We start from the raw sequence: 19,307 nt of genomic DNA on the forward strand, positions 1-19,307 counted from the left end.
AGAGCAGGTCAGACGGTAGGAATACAGTGGAGAATAACTTACCACCTGACTCTCCACAGCTTGTCCACCAACTACAAGTCAAAAGTGTGATAGAATCCTACTAGCCTGGATGAGTGAAATTCTGAAGCAGCCTGATGCCCTCTTAGCCACTTGATTGACACCATATCCACTACCTCAATCACCAATGCTCAGAAACAGCAGTCTGTACCATCTATATGATCCATTACAGAAATTCACAAAGGCTCCTTAACCAGCACCTTCCAACTCAGACTCTTCCATCTAGAAGGACAAGGGCAGCTGAGACATGGGAACACCATGAAATCCCACTCAGTTGTCCTACATGCCACTTGCCATCCTGACTTGGAAATATCATTTATTTCACTCTGGGTCAAAATCTGGAACTCCTCTCCCTATGTGCCTTATAAATCTACTTACAGCACATGGTCTGCAGCGGTTCAAGATGGCAGTTCACCACCTCAAGGCTAACTAGGGAAAGGCAATATATACTGGCCCAGCTGTTGACGCCCACATCATACTAGTGAATATTTTAAAAGTATTATTTGTTTGTTTTCTCAGTACACATCCCAAGAAAAATTTAAAGACAAAAGGGATGGAAGAACTTGAATGATCTCAATCACTGAAGAAAGAGTTTTATAGGGGAAACCTTACAGGACTACAAAGTGACAAACTTCTGCCCTTAGAGTCATCAGTTCATTTGTGAATATTAAAAGTGGCTGCAGAGATTCAGATGTATTAGATAAGAACTTGCAAAAAAGTGAGTTTAAGAGTCGTGAAACCTTTGAAGAGCAGGTGTGCATGCTGGAATGGATAGAGATAGACGAAGCTGATGTGCTGGAAAATTTTGTCAAACATTAAGATTGACAAGTCGCCAGGCCCGGATCAGATTTGTCCTCGGCTGCTTTGGGAAGCGAGAAATGCAATTGCTTCGCCACTTGCGAAGATCTTTGCATCCTCGCTCTCCACTGGAGTCGTACCTGAGGACTGGAGAGAGGCAAATGTAATTCCTCTCTTCAAGAAAGGAAATAGGGAAATCCCCGGCAATTATAGACCGGTAAGTCTCATGTCTGTCGTCTGCAAGGTGTTAGAAAGGATTCTGAGGGATAAGATTTATGACCATCTGGAAGAGCATAGCTTGATCAAATACAGTCAACACGGCTTTGTGAGGGGTAGGTCATGCCTTACAAACCTTATCGAGTTTTTTGAGGATGTGACTAGAAAAGTTGATGAGGGTCGAGCTGTGGATGTGGTGTATATGGACTTCAGTAAGGCATTTGATAAGGTTCCCCATGGTAGGCTCATTCAGAAGGTCAGGAGGAATGGGATACAGGGGAACTTAGCTGCTTGGATACAGAATTGGCTGGCCAACAGAAGACAGCGAGTGGTAGTAGAAGGAAAATATTCTGCCTGGAAGTCAGTGGTGAGTGGGGTTCCACAGGGCTCTGTCATTGGGCCTCTACTGTTTGTAATTTTTATTAATGACTTGGACGAGGGGATTGAAGGATGGGTCAGCAAGTTTGCAGACGACACAAAGGTCGGAGGTGTCGTTGACAGTGTAGAGGGCTGTTGTAGGCTGCAGCGGGACATTGACAGGATGCAGAGATGGGCTGAGAGGTGGCAGATGGAGTTCAACCTGGATAAATGCGAGGTGATGCATTTTGGAAGGTCGAATTTGAAAGCTGAGTACAGGATTAAGGATGGGGTTCTTGGCAGCGTGGAGGAACAGAGGGATCTTGGTGTGCAGATATATAGATCCCTTAAAATGGCCACCCAAGTGGACAGGGTTGTTAAGAAAGCATATGGTGTTTTGGCTTTCATTAACAGGGGGATTGAGTTTGAGTCGTGAGATCTTGTTGCAGCTCTATAAAACTTTGGTTAGACCGCACTTGGAATACTGCGTCCAGTTCTGGGTGCCCTATTATAGGAAAGATGTGGATGCTTTGGAGAGGGTTCAGAGGAGGTTTACCAGGATGCTGCCTGGACTGGAGGGCTTATCTTATGAAGAGAGGTTGACTGAGCTCGGTCTCTTTTCATTGGAGAAAAGGAGGAGGAGAGGGGACCTAATTGAGGTATACAAGATAATGAGAGGCTATTTCCCAGGGCAGAAGTGGCTAGCACGAGGGGTCATAGTTTTAAGCTGGTTGGTGGAAAGTATAGAGGGGATGTCAGAGGCAGGTTCTTTACGCAGAGAGTTGTGAGAGCATGGAATGCGTTGCCAGCAGCAGTTGTGGAAGCAAGGTCATTGTGGTCATTTAAAAGACTGCTGGACATGTATATGGTCACAGAAATTTGAGGGTGCATACATGAGGATCAATGGTCGGCACAACATTGTGGGCTGAAGGGCCTGTTCTGTGCTGTACTGTTCTATGTTCTATGTTCTAAAATTTCCTGGAGTCTGAAAATGCCCCAGGGGATTGAGTTTTCCAATGTAACACCTGCTTGAAGAAACAATTTACCATCACTCCATTATCTGTAGGATGTTAATGGACTACTAATTGTAAGAGACAGGTTGATACTCTGTGGGTTTGGATTCAAATTTGAATGTCCCTGGCAGCTAGTGCAATTTAAACTTGATGTCCAATTTGACAGCCTGTCTACCTAAATTCTAACAGTGCAAAGTAGGCATAGAAAGATTGTTGGGTGTCTGCCCACAAATTCCTGAAAGTGGTAGGATAGATTAAGAAGGCATATCAGTCAACATCGTAAGTGTAGAGAGGTTGGCCATAGCTGGAATACTGTGTGCTGTTCCAGTCACCACTATCTAGGAAGGTTGCCTTTGCATTGGAAAAGGAGACTTACCAAGGATGTTTCCGGGAACGGAGCCTTTAGCTATGAAGAGCGGCTGGATAAGTGTAGGTTGTTTTCGTTAGAGCAGGGACTGTTGAAAAGAGGATTGATAGAAGCATATTGGATTGAAGGGCAAGGACAGGGTGAGTAGAAGGCACCTGTTCTCCTAAATCAAGGGTCAATAATGAGGCACACTTTTTTTAAGGTGGAAGGCAGGAAGTTTAGAGGGAATTTTGAGGAAACATCTTTTCATGCGGAGGGTGCAGTGGTACTTCTGGCAGGGTAGTTAGGTAGGTAACCTCACAATTTTCAAGTACTTGGATTTGAAGCGATGGGTCTAGTACAGGAAAATAGGATTAATGGACACTTAGCATAGTTTTGGTGGTACAGACTCAATGGCCAAGGGCCTCTTCTGTACCGTTTTGTCAGGAATCATAAAATTGAGAGGTGCTGTATGTTGGTTAGTTCAGTTGGCTGGGCAGGTGCTATGTAGTGTAGTGATACGAGTGATTTGAATTTGCTTCCTCCACTCCAGCTCCTTAGCCCTTACCTGAACACTTGCTTCTCTCTACCCAAGCATCTCAGCTCTCCAACTTCTACCATAGTTCTTGCTGACTATTGCATTTGTTGGTAATTCTGGAAATACTGCTGTCCTGTTCAGTTGTGTCAGGAATCTGAAGGTGAAACTGGTGTGAATGTGCCTGTCTGCATATGAAGTGATCAAATAAACATACTCTGCAGGCAATCTAATTAGAGTGATTAGATGTTAATCAATTTGGGGTGTAGGTAGGAGAATGGCATTACAAACACACAATATAATCGCAGGTTGTTAAAGGCAAACTTTGGCATAGATCAATTCTGAAGAAGGGTCACGTTAACTCTGCTTTCTCTCGGCTGATACTACCCGAAGGGTCCCTACCTGAAACATCAACCTTCCTGCTCCTCTGAAGCTGCCTGGCCCCTGTGTTCTTGCAGCTCCACACTGTGTTATCTCTGACTCCAGCATCTGCAGTTCTATCTCTTACCCAGCCATTTGTTTTACTTTCTGATTTACAGCATCCGCATTTCCATAGCTCTTTTTGGCACAGATTTGTCCTGTTGCTTTGCTGAGTGATAAGAAGGCATTGTAGTGTAAAAGATAAAATAAAACATTTTACATTTACTATAAGGTCAAGAGGCAACTGTAGCAGCAGCGCTCTCGGGAAAGTGAGGAATGAGTTGGAGAGGCAACTAACCTTGGTGATGGAGGAGTCGGAGACCAGAGTGCTCAGGGTGTAGGCGTGGTCTCGAGTGGAGGTCGACGTTCAGCCATGTTATTTTCCATGCTGAATGCTGGGCTGCAAGTACTTTAAAGATTCTGTTGTGACATTGAATGCTCAGTATCTCCCATGCAAAAGACAGAATAGTTATAAACTTTAATCCGAAAGATGGAAATATTCCAACGAGATAAGCAGCAAAAGCGGCGAATCAGCCGACAGGATTTGAATTGATTTGCTGTCAGCATTTCCCATAAGAGGCTGAACTTTGGAGTTTCGTTGAATATTGAGTATTTGCAATGGAGAGACAAATCGTCGTAATCGTCCACTTCCTCGTGGCTTTCCTTGCTCCTGCAATTTTGGTGAGTCGTTTCAGCCTAAAGTCAGGGTCGGGCCGTGGGAATAGATTCGAGAATCAATTGGTTTGTTACTTGTTGGCGAAAGAAAAACTGGTTTGTGGGCTTACACTGCGCAGTTTGCAGTAGCCTTTGTCCTCTGCTGTCTCTCATGATGCTGTGTATTCTATCCATGAGTTAGCCCTTGTTGATGTTTATTCCTTTGTTTCCTCCGTCAGTGTTTACACAGTGCCACTGTTTACTACCTGCTGGGGTTTTCTACATTTTCTTTGAAAAATAACGTCTTCACTGTTTACAGAGATTGTAGGAACTGCCGATGCTGGAGAATCTGAGATAACAAGGTGTAGAGCCGGATGAACACAGCAGGCCAAGCAGCATCAGAGGAGCAGGAAAGCTGACGTTTTCTGAAGAAGGTCCAGACCCGAAACGTTAGCTTTCTTGCTCCTCTGATGCTGCTTGGCCTGCTGTGTTCATTTACGCCTGGTTCCAACACCTTTTGTTATCACTGTTTACACGCTATGGATGTTTCCCCCATCACTGTCTACTCTCTCTTCGCTCGCGGCAGTGTTTACACAATTGGACACAGAAAGGGTTACAGATACTGGAAGTCAGAGTCGATAAAATATGGAGCTGGAGCAGCACAGCAGGTCAAACAGCACCCGAGGAGTAGGGAAGTCGACGTTTCGATTCGGGACCCTTCATCCTGATGTGGGGTCCAGACCCGAAACAGCCTTTACACGCTTACGGTTTACCCCGTGAGTAACTAATCCATGTGGGTGTTTGTCTGCTATTGGTGTTTACCCAAAATCAGCGATTGCCCCTGATGTTTATTTGCCCCCGCACCTATGTGCTCACTGTTTACCCCTTGTGGATTCTTGCCCGTACGGTACTTGCTGCCTCTACCCTATTATCTCCGGGCCTTGTTTTCTTTCACAGGCGAGAGACTGCAATGTGACTGGGTTTTGGCAGAACGAGCTCGGCTCCGTTTTAAACCTGAATGAAATTGAGAATTATGAATTAAGAGGCCAATTCTTGACCGCAGTCGAGGCGGCCAAGGGTGCAGCTGGATCCGAGGGAAGAGCCCGAGTGGTTGGCATCAAGAATAACGGGAAAGAGCCAACGTTCAGTTTATCTACAGCGTGGGCTGGAGGTAACACCAGGAACAGATTATAGCCAATAGGGGGACACCAGCTTCAGAAGTAATAACACGGGAAATGGCTCCAAAATTAATTAACTTCATATTAGTTAACTCTATAGGAGCTCAACTTATTTTATCAGTGTTAAACACATCATTATTAAATAACGTGAATTAACCCCTTATATAAAGCACCATCATTATTGACTCCTAATACTGAATAATCACGGAATTGAAGTCCCCAATCCTCCTTATGTCTAAATTAAGGTATAAGTAACATTAATAAACACCAATAAGTAAATCCCATTAATTAACAGTTTTAACTCTGACTTCAATTTAAACACCCCTCTATTTATTAACCCAATAATAATTAACCATTCAACTATGTTATTTAGAACTTGCAAGATAAATTAAATCTTTCAATAAATATTTAAAAACTCCAAATGAAGTTTACCTGAAATAGTGAGACCAAACACTGAATGGACTTCCTGGGTACAGTTCAAGTACACTGCCTCTATCACCCACTATATGGGATAGCTGTTATTATTCCACCTGCCCTTCTCCCCCACCCCCTTCAATAAAGGATAGCAGCTATTTGTGAGAATACTTACTATTGAGAGTGCTCATCATATGATAAAATTTGGATTAAAAGTGGAGAGGAACCAGTAACAAACAAATGTAAAAATTCTATTTTAGAAGAGGAGTAATTTCACTGCAGTGAGAAGAGATTTAGCCAGGATAAAGTGGAACCATACAATTGAAAGAAAAAAACCTGTACTTGAATAATAGGTGATCTTTAAGTTGGAGATATTTCAGGTAGGGGTGAGGTACATTTCATCAAGAGGGAAGACAAGGGGAAGCAAAACCAAAGCTCCTTGGATGATTAGGGAGATGGAAAATATAATGAAACAAAGGTAAATGATGCCTGTCAAGTGAATTCTTCAAACTAAAACCAGGTTAAATACAATAAGTTGTGATGGGTAATGAAGAGAAATACAAGGCCAACAGAGAAAATATTGGAATACCATGGCAATCAATCTAAAGGGGAGCCAAAACTTTTTAACAGGCATGTAAATAATAAGTAGGTACTATGAGATGGGTGGAGCCCAGCAGTGTCAGTGAGTATGATACTGTACATGTTTAGAACAAGGTTAGACTCCTTAAATATTTTGTATCAGTATTTAATGAGGAACAAGCTGCTGATAATTATTCGTAGACCTGGAGGTGGTAATGGTTAGATAAGTAAGATGTACTGGAAAAGTTGACTATTCTTCAGTTAAATAAATCAAGTAGTCCAAATGGTTTGCATCCCAGATTGCAGAAATAATTGGGAGCGAGATAGCAGAATTCCGACCTTTTCTTGAAACAGTGGAGGTGCCGGAGGATTGGAAAGTAGAACATATGGGGTACACTTATTCAAAGACAGTATAAGAACATTCCAACTACCTATAGGCCAGTCTAGATTGCATCAGTGGTGGGTCAGGTTTAAGAAATAATAATCTGGAAGGAAATAGGCAGGCACTTGGAGAGATTTGCATTCGTTAAGAAATCTAGCACCAAATTGAAAAAGATCAATAATAATTGACTACTTCTAGTTGGATTTCTCAGTGAAGAGAATGCACTTCATGAAGAGAATGCAATGAATGTTGTATTTGTAGATTTTGAAAGCATTTGGCAAAGTACGACATAAAAGGCTGGTTAACAAAACTGAGGTTCATGAAATAGGATGGCCAGTGTCAATTTGGATTGACAATGGCTACATTATATAAAAAAAAAAGCAAAAAACATGTTAAAGGGCCACTTTTCGAACTGAAGGGCGGTAGACAGTGGTGCTCCCATAATATCGGTGCTAGGACTACTGTTTTGTTTTCCACATTATACAAATTATTTGGATATTGAATCACAGAATAAAATTACAAAATTTGCCTATGATACCAAACTTGGAGGCACAGCAAATACTGAGGATGATGTCAATCAATTCCATCTGGATATAGACAGATTAGCAGAATGTGCAGACAAACAGCAGATAGAATTAAACATGAGGAAGTGTGAGATGATGCATTTTGTCAAAAGAATAGGAAGAAGCAATATATATATTTAAAGGCACAATCATAAAGAGTATGCAGGAACAAAGGGACCGAGGTTTATGTGCATAAATCACTGAAGCTGACAGGATAAATTTAGAGTGGTGGGTATAGCGTATGCAATCTTGGGCTTCATAAGGAGAGGCACTAGTACAAAAACATGGAAGTTGTGCATAGCCTTTGCAAACATGTTTACTTCAGGAAAGATGCAAGGATCTTTGAGAGAGTGTAGAGAAAGGATTTACCAGAGTTTGTTTTCTTTATATTTCTCATGAGATGTGGGTGCCACTGGCAATCTAGAATTGCCCTCTGACTATCTTGTGAAGCCAGAGCAGTTAAGAGTCAACCACATGATAGATAATAGCTCCAGAGTCACATGTAGGCCAGATTGGGTAAAGATGGCAGACTTGCTTCTTTTGAAGGACGTAAGTGAACCAGATAGGTCTTTACAACAATCTGCGATAGTTGACGTGGTCACCACTACTAAAACTAGCATTTATTCCAGATTTATTGGTAAATTTAAACTCTATAAGCTACTTTGGTGAAACATGATCTTTTTTTCACTGAGCAACAGGAGAATATTGTAGAGGAGATGACTGAATTACAGGCTACTAGAATTGAAAGGATTAAGGTTAGTAAGGAGGAGGTGTTATCAATTCTAGAAGGTGTGAAGGTAGATAAAAATCCTGGGCCAGATGGGATTTTTCTGAGGATTGTCTGGGAAGCTAGGGAGGAGGTGGCAGAGCCTTTGGCCTTGATCTTTGAGTCCTCATTGTCTACAGGTTTAGTACCAGAGGACTGGAGGATTACAAACGTTGTGCCCTTGTTCAAGAAGGGCAGTAGGGATGACCCAGGTAATTTATAGACCTGTGAGCCTTACGTCTGTTGTAGAAAAAATTTTCGAAAGGATTATAAGAGATAGGATTTATAATAATCTAGCAAGCAACAATTTGATTGGAGATAGTCAGCATGGATTCGTCAAGGGCAGGTCGTGTCTCACAAACCTCATTGAATTTTTTGAGAAGGTGACCAAGCATGTGGGTGAGGGAAGGGCAGTTGACGTGGTGTACATGGATGTCAGTAAAGCCTTTGACAAGGTTCCACATGGTAGGCTATTGGCGAAAATACAGAGGCACGGGAATGAGGGAGATTTAGCAGTTTGGATTAGAAACTGGCTTCGTGTAAGAAGGCAATGAGTGGGTTGATGGAAAATATTCAGCCTGGAGTCAGGTTACTAGTGGTGGGCCTCAAGGATTTGTTTTGGGACCACTGCTGTTTGTCATTTTTATAAATGACTTGGACGCAGGCATAGGTGGATGGGTTAGTAAGTTTGCAGATGACACTAAAGTCGGTGGAGTGGTGGACAGCGTGGAAGAATGTTGCAGGGAGACTTGGATGAACTGCAGAATTGGGCCACAAGGTGGCAGATGGAGTTTAATATGGATAAATGTGAGGTGATTCACTTTGGGAGGAATAATAGGAAGGCAGGATACCGGGTCAATGGAAAGATTCTTGGTAGTGTAGATGTGCAGAGGGATCTTGGTGTCCGTGTACATAGATCCCTGAAAGTTGCCACCCAGGTTGATAGTGCTGTTAAGAAGGCTTATGGTGTTTTAGGTTTTATTAGTAGAGGGATTGAGTTCCGGAGCTGTGATGTCATTGCTGCAACTGTACAAAACGCTAGTGCGGACTCATTTGGAATATTGCGCGCAGTTCAGGTCGCCCCATTACAGGAAGGATGTGGAAGCATTGGAAAAGGTGCAGAGGAGATTTACCAGGATGTTGTATCAGTGATAATGGGAACTGCAGATGCTGGAGAGTCCAAGATAACAAAGTGTGGAGCTGGATGAACACAGCAGGCCAAGCAGCATCTCACGAGCACAAAAGCTGACGTTTCGGGCCTAGACCCTTCATCAGACGATGAAGGGATGAGCTGTGCAGTGGGGGGAGGGGACGAGCTGTCCCCTCCCCCCACTGCATCCTAAAACCAGCCCAGCCTGTCTCTGCTTCCCTAACCTGTTCTTCCTCTCACCCATCCCTTCCTCCCACCCCAAGCCGCACTTCCATGGAGGCTTGGGGACCGCTTTGCAGAACACCTCCGCTCGGTTCGCAATAAACAACTGCACCTCCCAGCCGCAAACCATTTCCAATCCCCCTCCCATTCTTTTGATGACATGTCCATCATGGGCCTCCTGCAGTGCCACAATGATGCCACCCGAAGGTTGTAGGAACAGCAACTCATATTCCGCTTGGGAACCCTGCAGCCCAATGGTATCAATGCGGACTTCACCAGCTTCAAAATCTCCCCTTCCCCCACCGCATCCCAAAACCAGCCCAGTTCGTCCCCTCCCCCCACTGCACCACACAACCAGCCCAGCTCTTCCCCTCCACCCACTGCATCCCAAAACCAGTCCAACCTGTTTCTGCCTCCCTAACCTGTTCTTCCTCTCACCCATCCCTTCCTCCCACCCCAAGCCGCACTTCCATTTCCTACCTACCACCTCATCCCGCCTCCTTGACCTGTCCGTCTTCCCTGGACTGACCTATCCCCTCCCTACTTCCCCACCTATACTCTCCTCTCTACCTATCTTGTTTTCTCTCCATCTTCGGTCTGCCTCCCCCTCTCTCCCTATTTATTCCAGTTCCCTCTCCCCATCCCCCCCTCTGATGAAGGGTCTAGGCCCGAAACGTCAGCTTTTGTGCTCCTGAGATGCTGCTTGGCCTGCTGTGTTCATCCAGCTCCACACTTTGTTATCTTTACCGGGATGTTGCCTGGTCTGGACCGCAGGCCCTATGAAGAAAGGCTGAGGGACTTGGGTCTGTTCTCATTGGAGAGAAAGAGGCTAAGAGGGACATACAAGATGATCAGAGGATTAGATAGGGTGGACAGTGAGAGTCTTTGTCCGAGAATGATGACTTCAGCTTGTACAAGGGGGCATAGCTACAAATTGAGGGGCGATAGATTTAAAACAGATGTCAGAGGCAGGTTCTTTACTCTGACAGTGGTACGGGCGTAGAACGCCCTGCCTGCCAGTATGGTTAACTCAGCCGCATTAGGGGCATTTAAGCAGTCCTTGGATAAACATATGGATAATGATGGGATAGTGTAGGGGGTGGGCCTTAGATTAGTTCACAGGTTGGCACAACATCGAGGCCGAAGGGCTTGTTCTGCGCTGTACTGTTCTATGTTCTATGTTTGCAGCACATTTGACCTGGTCCCTGGATTACAAGGTCTGCAGCATACCACAATGATTCCAGGAATGAAGAAATGTAGCTACAAGGCTAAGTTGGAAAATTTGGAGTTGTTCTGTTTAGGGCAGAGGAGATTTGAGTGAAGATTTGATAGAGGTGTACAAAAGTGTTTACATGTTTATATTAGTGCAGATAAGAGAAACCTGATGGCACAATGGCCAAGAGATACATTTAAGATTTAGCACAAAAGATGCAGTGGGCTGTGAGGAAGGTTTTTTTTCTCCATAGCAACTGAGAATGACCTTGTTCTGTATGAATAGGTGTATGTTGATTCAATCAATGATTTCTGGAAGAATATTGAGTAGGTGTTTGAAGGAATAAAGTTTTATATAACTAAGGGAATAGGATTGACTAGAATGCAGTAAGAAGAACTGACATGGTCTGAATGGCCTCCTTTTGGGCAAAATAAGTTAGTAATTTTTATCACTCATTATACAGAATAATTACCTGATAATTATCAACCACTATGAGTTAGTTACACATGTTACATCTCCCTCTATCCTGACATCTCTTCTGGAACATGTAATGAAATTTGTGACTAATTAAAAATCTCTTAAAATCTGCATGTCCAATTGTCCATCATAAAACAAAAACTCCTCTTAATCACCTGGAAAGTTGGTCACTGCTTTTTCTGTTCATTCAAATTGACATTTTTAAAAATTGTTCATGGAATGTGGCCATCATTCGTTGTCCGTTCCTTAACTGCACTGGGAAAAAGTGGTGGTGAGCTACTGCCTTGAACCACTCTGCTCTTCTCCCATGCATCCCCCCACCCCCACCCCCTGCCCCGTATAGTGCTGTTGGGAAGGGAGTTCTATGGTTTTGACCGCAGTGAAGGAAGAGTGATATAGCTTCAAGCCAGAAGGGTGTGGACTCCTGTCTGTGCCTTTCATATTGAAACAGAATTGTGAACATTTTATGTTAAATAGCTCAAAGTTGTAAGTAAAATGAGCCAAAGTGCTGAGTATTTGATTGTGGGTTCACGGACCATCTCTGAATCTCATTGAAGGGCTGCATGGAATGATTGGTGAGATCTGATGATTGTAAAGAGGTACTATCCTGTTATTTTCAGGTTCCATTACATCCTGGGTAGGTCAGTGTCTGATGCTGGATGATGGGCAGCAGATTCTGAAGACAACATGGCTGCTGAGATCTCCAGCTTCCAGCCTACTGGAGGATTGGAAATCGACACGGTGAGCCATTAAAGAAACGCAGATGTATTTACAGCACAGGAGGCGGCTATTTGCTGATCATATCTATCTTGGCAAAAAAAGTGTTATTCAATCTAATCTCATTCCAGCTTTTGGTCTGTAGTCTGCTAGATTATTGTACTTTAGTGTATGAATATTTCCACCTATACCACCCTTTGAGACAATGAATTCTAGACCCCAAGCCCCCACCACCACTCCCCTTAATTCTCCCCCTGATTACTTTAAATCTTTGCCCCAGGATTATTTAGGTCATTACTAATGGAAATAGTTTCTTCCCATTCAGTCTTTCTAGGCCCCTCACCGTTTTATAAACTTTGACCAAATCTCCCCATATCTGCCTCTGTTTGCAAGAAAGTAACCCCAACCAAACCCATTTCCTGTCACAGCTAAAATTCTTAATTCCCAGCAAAATCTCCCTACATTTCTGCTGTTTCTTTTCTAGTGCCTTCTGTTTTGCTCATCTGACTAATTGACTAATATCTTTTTACAGTCTACAGCTTTCTTCCACTGTCAATCATATGAATGATCAAATTTCTTAATCATGCCTCCTACATTTAAGATTCAGTCTGATTTCTAAACCACAAGCTGTAAGGCAACCAGTGCTGAGTCCTGGATAAACCCTTATGGACATATTCTTCCAGTACAAATCAGCGTTGACCACAAACGTTTATCTCTTGCCAAATGAGCTAATTTTGGATTCACCACGTTGCATTCTCCATGTGAGTTTATCTTCCTGACCAATCTACCATGCGAAAAATGGTCAAATGCCATGTAGACTACATCAAAACCTTGTCTTCATCAAGACTCCTTGATACTTCCTCAAAAAGAAAACAGCCAACATTGTCAGATATTGCTGTCCTTTAACAAATCCATGCTGACTGTTTTGATGACTCTGAATCTGCGGCTGTCTAAATGGGGAACTCAAACTTGAACATTTCAAATGAGCCCGTTTTCACTGCTCTCCGGGTTAATTAATTCAAAGAGTAATGACCCTCAGAGGAAAAAAAGAACTACTCCTTTCTTAGTTAAAGGGAAGGCACGTAATTTTGAAGTAGGTGACCCCTGGTTCTCACTTCTCCAGAAGCAACTTCCTCTCAGCAGCTACACAATCAAGCCCCGCCCTCCCAGAACCTTTCATATTTCAATAAGATTATTTCTCATTCTACTAATCTCAAGGAAATATAGTTTCAACCTGTTGCATAGTTTCTCATAAAGCAATCCCTTCATCGTAGTAAGCTGCCTAATGAAGCTCTTAGTGAAAGCAATTCAATGCAAGTATATCCCTCCTTGAGTAACAAGATCAAATTGTATACACTACTCTAGGGCTGGCCTCACCAATATCCTATACAGTCATATCAATAATACCTACTCCTTGCAATGAAAGCCAACATTCCTGCCTTCTTGCTATACCTGCACACTGACATTTTGTGATTCATGTAAAAGGACACCCAGATCCTTATGTTCAGAGATAATGGCAACTGCAGATGCTGGAGAATCCAAGATAACAAAGTGTGAAGCTCCACATTTTGTTATCCCAGATCCTTATGTATTGTCTCCATTTAATTAATATGCTTTGCTATGCTTTTCTTTATTCTATCCGAAGTGAACCACTTCACATTTTTTCCATGTTACACGCTATCAGTCAGGTTTTTAGCTACTCAATTCATCTACAACCTTTTGCAGATTCTTTGTATCTTCCTCACAACTTTGATTCTTGCTTACTTTTGTATCATCAGCCATGTCGTGGCACTTTGTACCATCATTAATATTCCACATCCCCAGACTAGTCCCAATTCCACAGCAATCTGAAACCCTCCCCTCTTCCTGTGTCATCTCTCCAGCCACATATTCAGTTCCATTATCGTGTTATTTTGCTGCGCATTCTGACCTGTCGAGGTTCAGGTCAATGACAGCACTGATTGAGGTCTTGAGGATTTTGGGAGGAATTTACAAAGAAGATAGAGGTAAGTGGAAGAGTCTAGGAAAAGGTGGCGTAACTTCAAAATTTGAGCCAACCCATTAAGGAGTGAAGTCAGGAAACATTTAAAGGAACTTCATTCGAACAAAAAAAACAAGACAGATGCTGGAGGTCAATTAAGAACTTTAAATCAAAGATCAATAGATTGTTGCTAGACAAAGATATTGAAAGATATGGAGCCAAGGCAAGTGGATGGATCTAAAATCCAGATTACCCTTAATTTCAAGCACCCTTGAAGAGCTGAGTGGCCTTCCCAGTTTCCTGCAGAACAGGATGGTGGAGCTGAATGATCTGCTCCTGTTCTTATGCAACAGACTTGAGGGACTGAATGGGTTCATCTTGTTTGTGTTTATTAGGCTACACAAGCTGAATGGCTTCCTGTTCCCATGTAACAGGCTTGAGGGGCTGAATGGTCTCTGTCCATTCCTATATTACAGATCAGTGGGACGAAATGCCTCCTCTTGTTCCTGCATAATTGGCATGAAGGGCTGAATAGCCTCCTCCTGCCCTTGTGTAGGAGGTTCCAGGAGATGAATGGCATTTCTTTTTGTTCCTGCGCTGTATGATAGTTGATAAACCTTCTGCTCACACCATCTTTCTTTTTTGGCTTTGTTAGAATTGGACAAGACACATTCCGCCCAGTCAGTGGGGATATTCTGCAAGGGATCCGTCGTACATCTGTCAATCTTTAGTGCAACACATTGCACCAAGTCTGGACATGTTGTGTCATTGCCACTTCTGCATGGTATTCTCAATAAAATAATGTAAGAACGCCTCATTGTTGTTTGTATAATCTGATGGCAGTGTAACCCCTATCTCTCTTAATGAACCACTTGTGATTTTGTTTCAAAAGGTTGAAGTTTAGTAAGTTTCAGGCTCTTCTAGTGAAGTTTTGAAGGCAGGTGTGAAGAACATTTTGAGGTTCCATTGACTGTGGGCCGATGCAGGGAGCAGTGTGTCTTATGGGAAGAAATCAATTGTGATTGTGGGGAATGTGAATTATTTTATTCATTAATGATGGAAGCAAATATTTGAGTACAATGAAACAAGAAAGAATGCACTGTTGGACCTGGTTCTTGGAAATTAGGTGGAGCAATTGGCTCAAGTGTCAGCCGGGGAACCTCTAAGAGACAGTAATCGTTGTATGGTTAAGGATGATGGTGGAGAATGAAATGCAGCAATTGGTGGAGGGTGGACTTTAATGGACCAAGAACAGAGCTGAGCAGGATTGATGGGAACTTTGGGGAAAACAGTAACTGAATAATGGGCTACCTTCAAAGAGGAGACGGTTCAGGTACAGTCAAGGTATATTTCTTCAAATGAGAAGGGTAAAACAAACAAATCCAGACCTCCCTGGATAACAAAGAAGATAACATTTAAGTTAAAGAAGAAGTGTGGTCATGAAAGGTGTCAGGTAGAAAGTAAAATTGAGAATTAAAAGGAATACTGAATTTTCACTTCCCTCTGAAACAACAAGTTAGGAAAAGCAAAGAGGAATCATGTGAAAAGTCTGGCAGCAAACATAAAGGGGTGTCCCAAAGTTTTCTATTGGCATATGAACAGTAAAAGGCAGAGTAGGGGCTTTACACCTGGAGGCAGGGGGCATGGTTGAGGTGTTAAATGAAAACTTTGTATCTGCCCTTACTGAATAGAGAGATGCTGTTCAGGGCGCAGTGTCAGAGGAGGAAACACTCTCACTAGAAGGGTTCAAAATTGACATGTTAGAAGTGTTGGTACTTAAGGTTGACAGAGCTCTGGAAACAGATGAGATACGTCCAAGGATATTGAAGGAAATGAGTGGAAATTGAGACGTGTCTGGCCATAATCTTTTTGTCTGGCCATAATCTTTTTGTCTCCCCTAAACTTGGGGAAACTCCTGTTTAGCTAACTTGCTGGAATCCATTTAAAATTTCCCATTTGTGGGGCATCAGCCACCTGCTCCTCACCATGGACGTACAATCTGTTTACACATCCATCCCCCATCATGATGGTCTTGGGGGACTCTCCACTTCTTCCTGAAAAGAAGGCCTGAATTGACCTTGTCTGCCGCCAGCCTCGTCTGCCTTAAACTTGTCCTCAGTTTGAACAATGACTCATTCTAATTCTTCTCACTGAATGCCCCACTATCAACATTCTGGAGGTTATCATTGACCAGGAACTTAACTGGACTCATCACATATTCACAGTGGCTACAAGAGCAGGTCAGAAACTAGGAGTACTGCAGCAAATAATTCACCTCCTGACTCTCCAAAGCCTGCCCATCATCTACAAGGCAGAAGTCAGGAGTGTGATGGAGGACTACCCACTTGCCTGGATGGGTACAACTCGAACAACACCCAAGAAGCTTGACACCACCCAGGACAAAGCAGCCCATTTGGTTGGTACCACATCTACTCCCTCCACCAGCGATGCTCAGTAGCAGCAGTGTGTGCTATCTACAAGATGCAGAAATTCACCTGTCCTCAGATAAAACCTTCGAATTCATGACCAGTACCATTCAGAAGGACAAAAGCATCAGATACCACGTGCAGGTTCCCTCCAAGCCACTCACAATCCTGACTTAGAAATATATCACCATTCCCTCACGCTGAATCACAATCCTAGAGTTTCCTCCCTGTGAGTCAACGCATATCAGATAGACTGCAGCGGTTCAAGAGGCAGCTCACCATTAACTTCTCAAGGGCAACTATGGATGGGCAATAAATGTCGGCCAGCCAGCAAGACCCACAGCCCAGAAATCAATTAAAAAAAACTTTTTTCAGATCAGAGGATTGACATGGATAGCTGAATGTGCCCCACTTATACCTATCTCTTTGTGGGTAAGTAAGAAGATTGATAGATTGAGGGAGAGATTTTGAAGCTGGTGAAGTCAATATTCAGCCCATTGGGCTGTAACATCCCAAGGTGAAATATGAAGTGTTATTCCTTCAATTTAGGTTTGGCCTCAATCTGAAAGTGATGGCATCCAAGGATGGATATGTCACCAGGGGAGTGGGAGAGGGATTGTTTGGGACAGAGGTCAGACAAGTGGTGGTAGGGGCAGGTGTAGCACTTCCTGCAGTTACAGGGAAAGGTACTGAGTGTGCTGGAGAAGTTGGTGGGGAGTGTGGAGTTGATGAGGAAGTCGCGGAACATATAGTCCCTGCAGGAGGCTGACAGGGTTGGGGAGGGAAATACGTTTTTGGTGGTGGGGTCTGATTGTAGGTGGCGGAAATGCCAGAGAATGATGCTTTGGTTTGGAACTTGGGGTGGTATGTGAGGACTAATGGGTGATAATCCTTATTGTTCGGGGACTGAAGAGGGTTTGAGGACAGAAGCGCAGGAAATGGGGGAGATGCGGTTGTGGGCATCCTTAACAAAAGAGGAGGGGAAGCTGCAGTGTGTAGAGAAGAATGCCTCACCCTTGGAGCAGATGTGGTGAAGGTGCAGGAATTGGGAGAATGGGATAGTATTTTTGCAAGAGGGTGGGTGAGAGGAGGTGTAGTCCACGTTAACTCCCTGTCCTGCTCCCCTGGTGACATGTCCATTCTTGGCCTCCTCCACTGTCAGTGAAGTCAAACATAAGGTAGAGGAACAACACCTCATATTTTGCCTTGGGAGTTTACAGCCCAATGGGCTGAATATTGACTTCACCGCCTTCAAAATCTCTCCTTCCCCAACTTGTCCATCTTCCTATTCACCTATCTGCTCCATTCTTCCTACGGACCAACCTCAATAACTCTCTACCTGCATCCACCTATCTCCATCTCATCTATTCTCCCCCCACCATACCCCACTCCCATTTATTTATGGGCTCCACTCCCCAGTCCCAACAAAGGGTTTTGAAATGTTGACTTTCCTGCTCTTCGGATGCTGCCTAACAGGCTGTGCTTTTCCAGCACCACTTTTATTGACTCTAGCTTCCTGCATCTGCAGCCCTTAATGTCTCCAACACACAGGATACCAAGTATTCCATAGGGGCATATCCTGAAATAGAACAAATGACTATGAAATCAGACTATGTGTCACACTAATACACCACACTAGGTCAGCATTGGGTTATATTTGGAATGCCATGCTTTGGCTATACTAGATCTTATTGCATGTGGGGGCAAACTGCATCAGTATCTGAGGAATCATGAATGGCACAGACATTGGGCAATCTTCAGTGAATATCTTTACTTACAGTCCTTATGTTGGAAGAAATTTCATTGAATCAGCTAACTACAGTTGGGTCTAAGACACCCACCTGAAGAAGCCCTGCAGTTATGTGCTGCGGCTGAGATTACTAGCCCCAAACAACTAGAACTACCAATTGATGTACGAGGTATGGTTTCAGCCAGTGAAGAAAACTTGGATTGATTGAGCACCTTTTACAACCTCAAATGACCGAGAGCATATCCTGGTCAATGAAGGACATTAGAGCAGGATTAGGCCATTCAGCCCTTTAAATCTGCTTAACTATTTATAATTATGGCTTATAATCTATTTCAATGCCATATTCCCATATGGTCCCCATGCCTCTTAATGTCATTAGTAATTAGGAATATTATCAATCTTTCTCTTAATAAATGATCGAGCTTCCATAGTCCCCTGAGAGAATTCCAAACATTCACCACCCTCTGCCTGAAGAAATTCCTCTTCCTCTCAGTCCTAATTGGCATGCTTTGCATTTCCAGCTGTGGGACATTTAATATCCACCTGAGAGATCAGGTGGAGCCTTTGTTCACTATCTCAACCCAAATGCGTGAATTCCAACAGTGCAGCATTTCTTCAGTACTGACCTTGCAACAGTGCAGCACTCGCTCTGTACTGACTCACCAACAGTGCAAAGTACTTTCAGCACTGGCCTCTGAAAATGGAGCAATTTCCTCAGTATTGCAACTCCGACAGTGCAGGACTTCCTCAGTCCCGTCCTACAATAGCACTGCACTCTAACATATCAGCCTAGATTATGAGTTCAAGTCTAGAGTGGGGCTTAACCCCCAATCTTCTGACTGAGAGATGAAAATGAAATCAAATATGGAAATTAATTAAATTTTTCAGTTGTTGGAACAGCTTTGAACTACTGGCAGCAAGTTATATTGTCTCTTAATAATTGTGGAACAGTAATGCCGAAGTCATAAGGCCCATCTTTGTCTTTTTTCTAATGTTCTGAAGTGCTATTACACACAACTGAGTAACTTTCCCACCACCAAAGTCACCGTGACTTAATTTCTTGTTTTTTTTTCATTACCACCAGTGTAGCCAA

At 43.3% G+C, this 19,307-nt stretch overlaps 1 protein-coding gene across 1 annotated transcript; it reads left to right on the plus strand.

Annotated features, from left to right (window-relative positions):
• Positions 1–4,094: 4,094 nt before the first annotated feature.
• avd (avidin) lies at positions 4,095–14,852 on the plus strand. The gene is made up of 4 exons (XM_048555209.2): positions 4,095–4,423; positions 5,354–5,567; positions 11,961–12,081; positions 14,694–14,852. Exons 1-4 carry the CDS (start codon positions 4,361–4,363, stop codon positions 14,767–14,769), a joined length of 474 nt encoding a protein of 157 aa, XP_048411166.1. The 5' UTR covers positions 4,095–4,360; the 3' UTR covers positions 14,770–14,852.
• The last annotated feature ends 4,455 nt before the right edge of the window (positions 14,853–19,307 follow it).

Source organism: Stegostoma tigrinum, chromosome 22, assembly GCF_030684315.1.
Source record: "Stegostoma tigrinum isolate sSteTig4 chromosome 22, sSteTig4.hap1, whole genome shotgun sequence".
NCBI lineage: Eukaryota > Metazoa > Chordata > Chondrichthyes > Orectolobiformes > Stegostomatidae > Stegostoma > Stegostoma tigrinum.

Coding starts and splice junctions, on each gene's coding strand:
- avd (XM_048555209.2), top strand. CDS start 4,361: ATGGAGAGACAAATCGTCGTAATCGTCCACTTCCTCGTGGCTTTCCTT. Junction 4,424..5,353: donor TCCTTGCTCCTGCAATTTTG/GTGAGTCGTTTC, acceptor TTTCTTTCACAG/GCGAGAGACTGCAATGTGAC. Junction 12,082..14,693: donor GAGGATTGGAAATCGACACG/GTGAGCCATTAA, acceptor TGGCTTTGTTAG/AATTGGACAAGACACATTCC.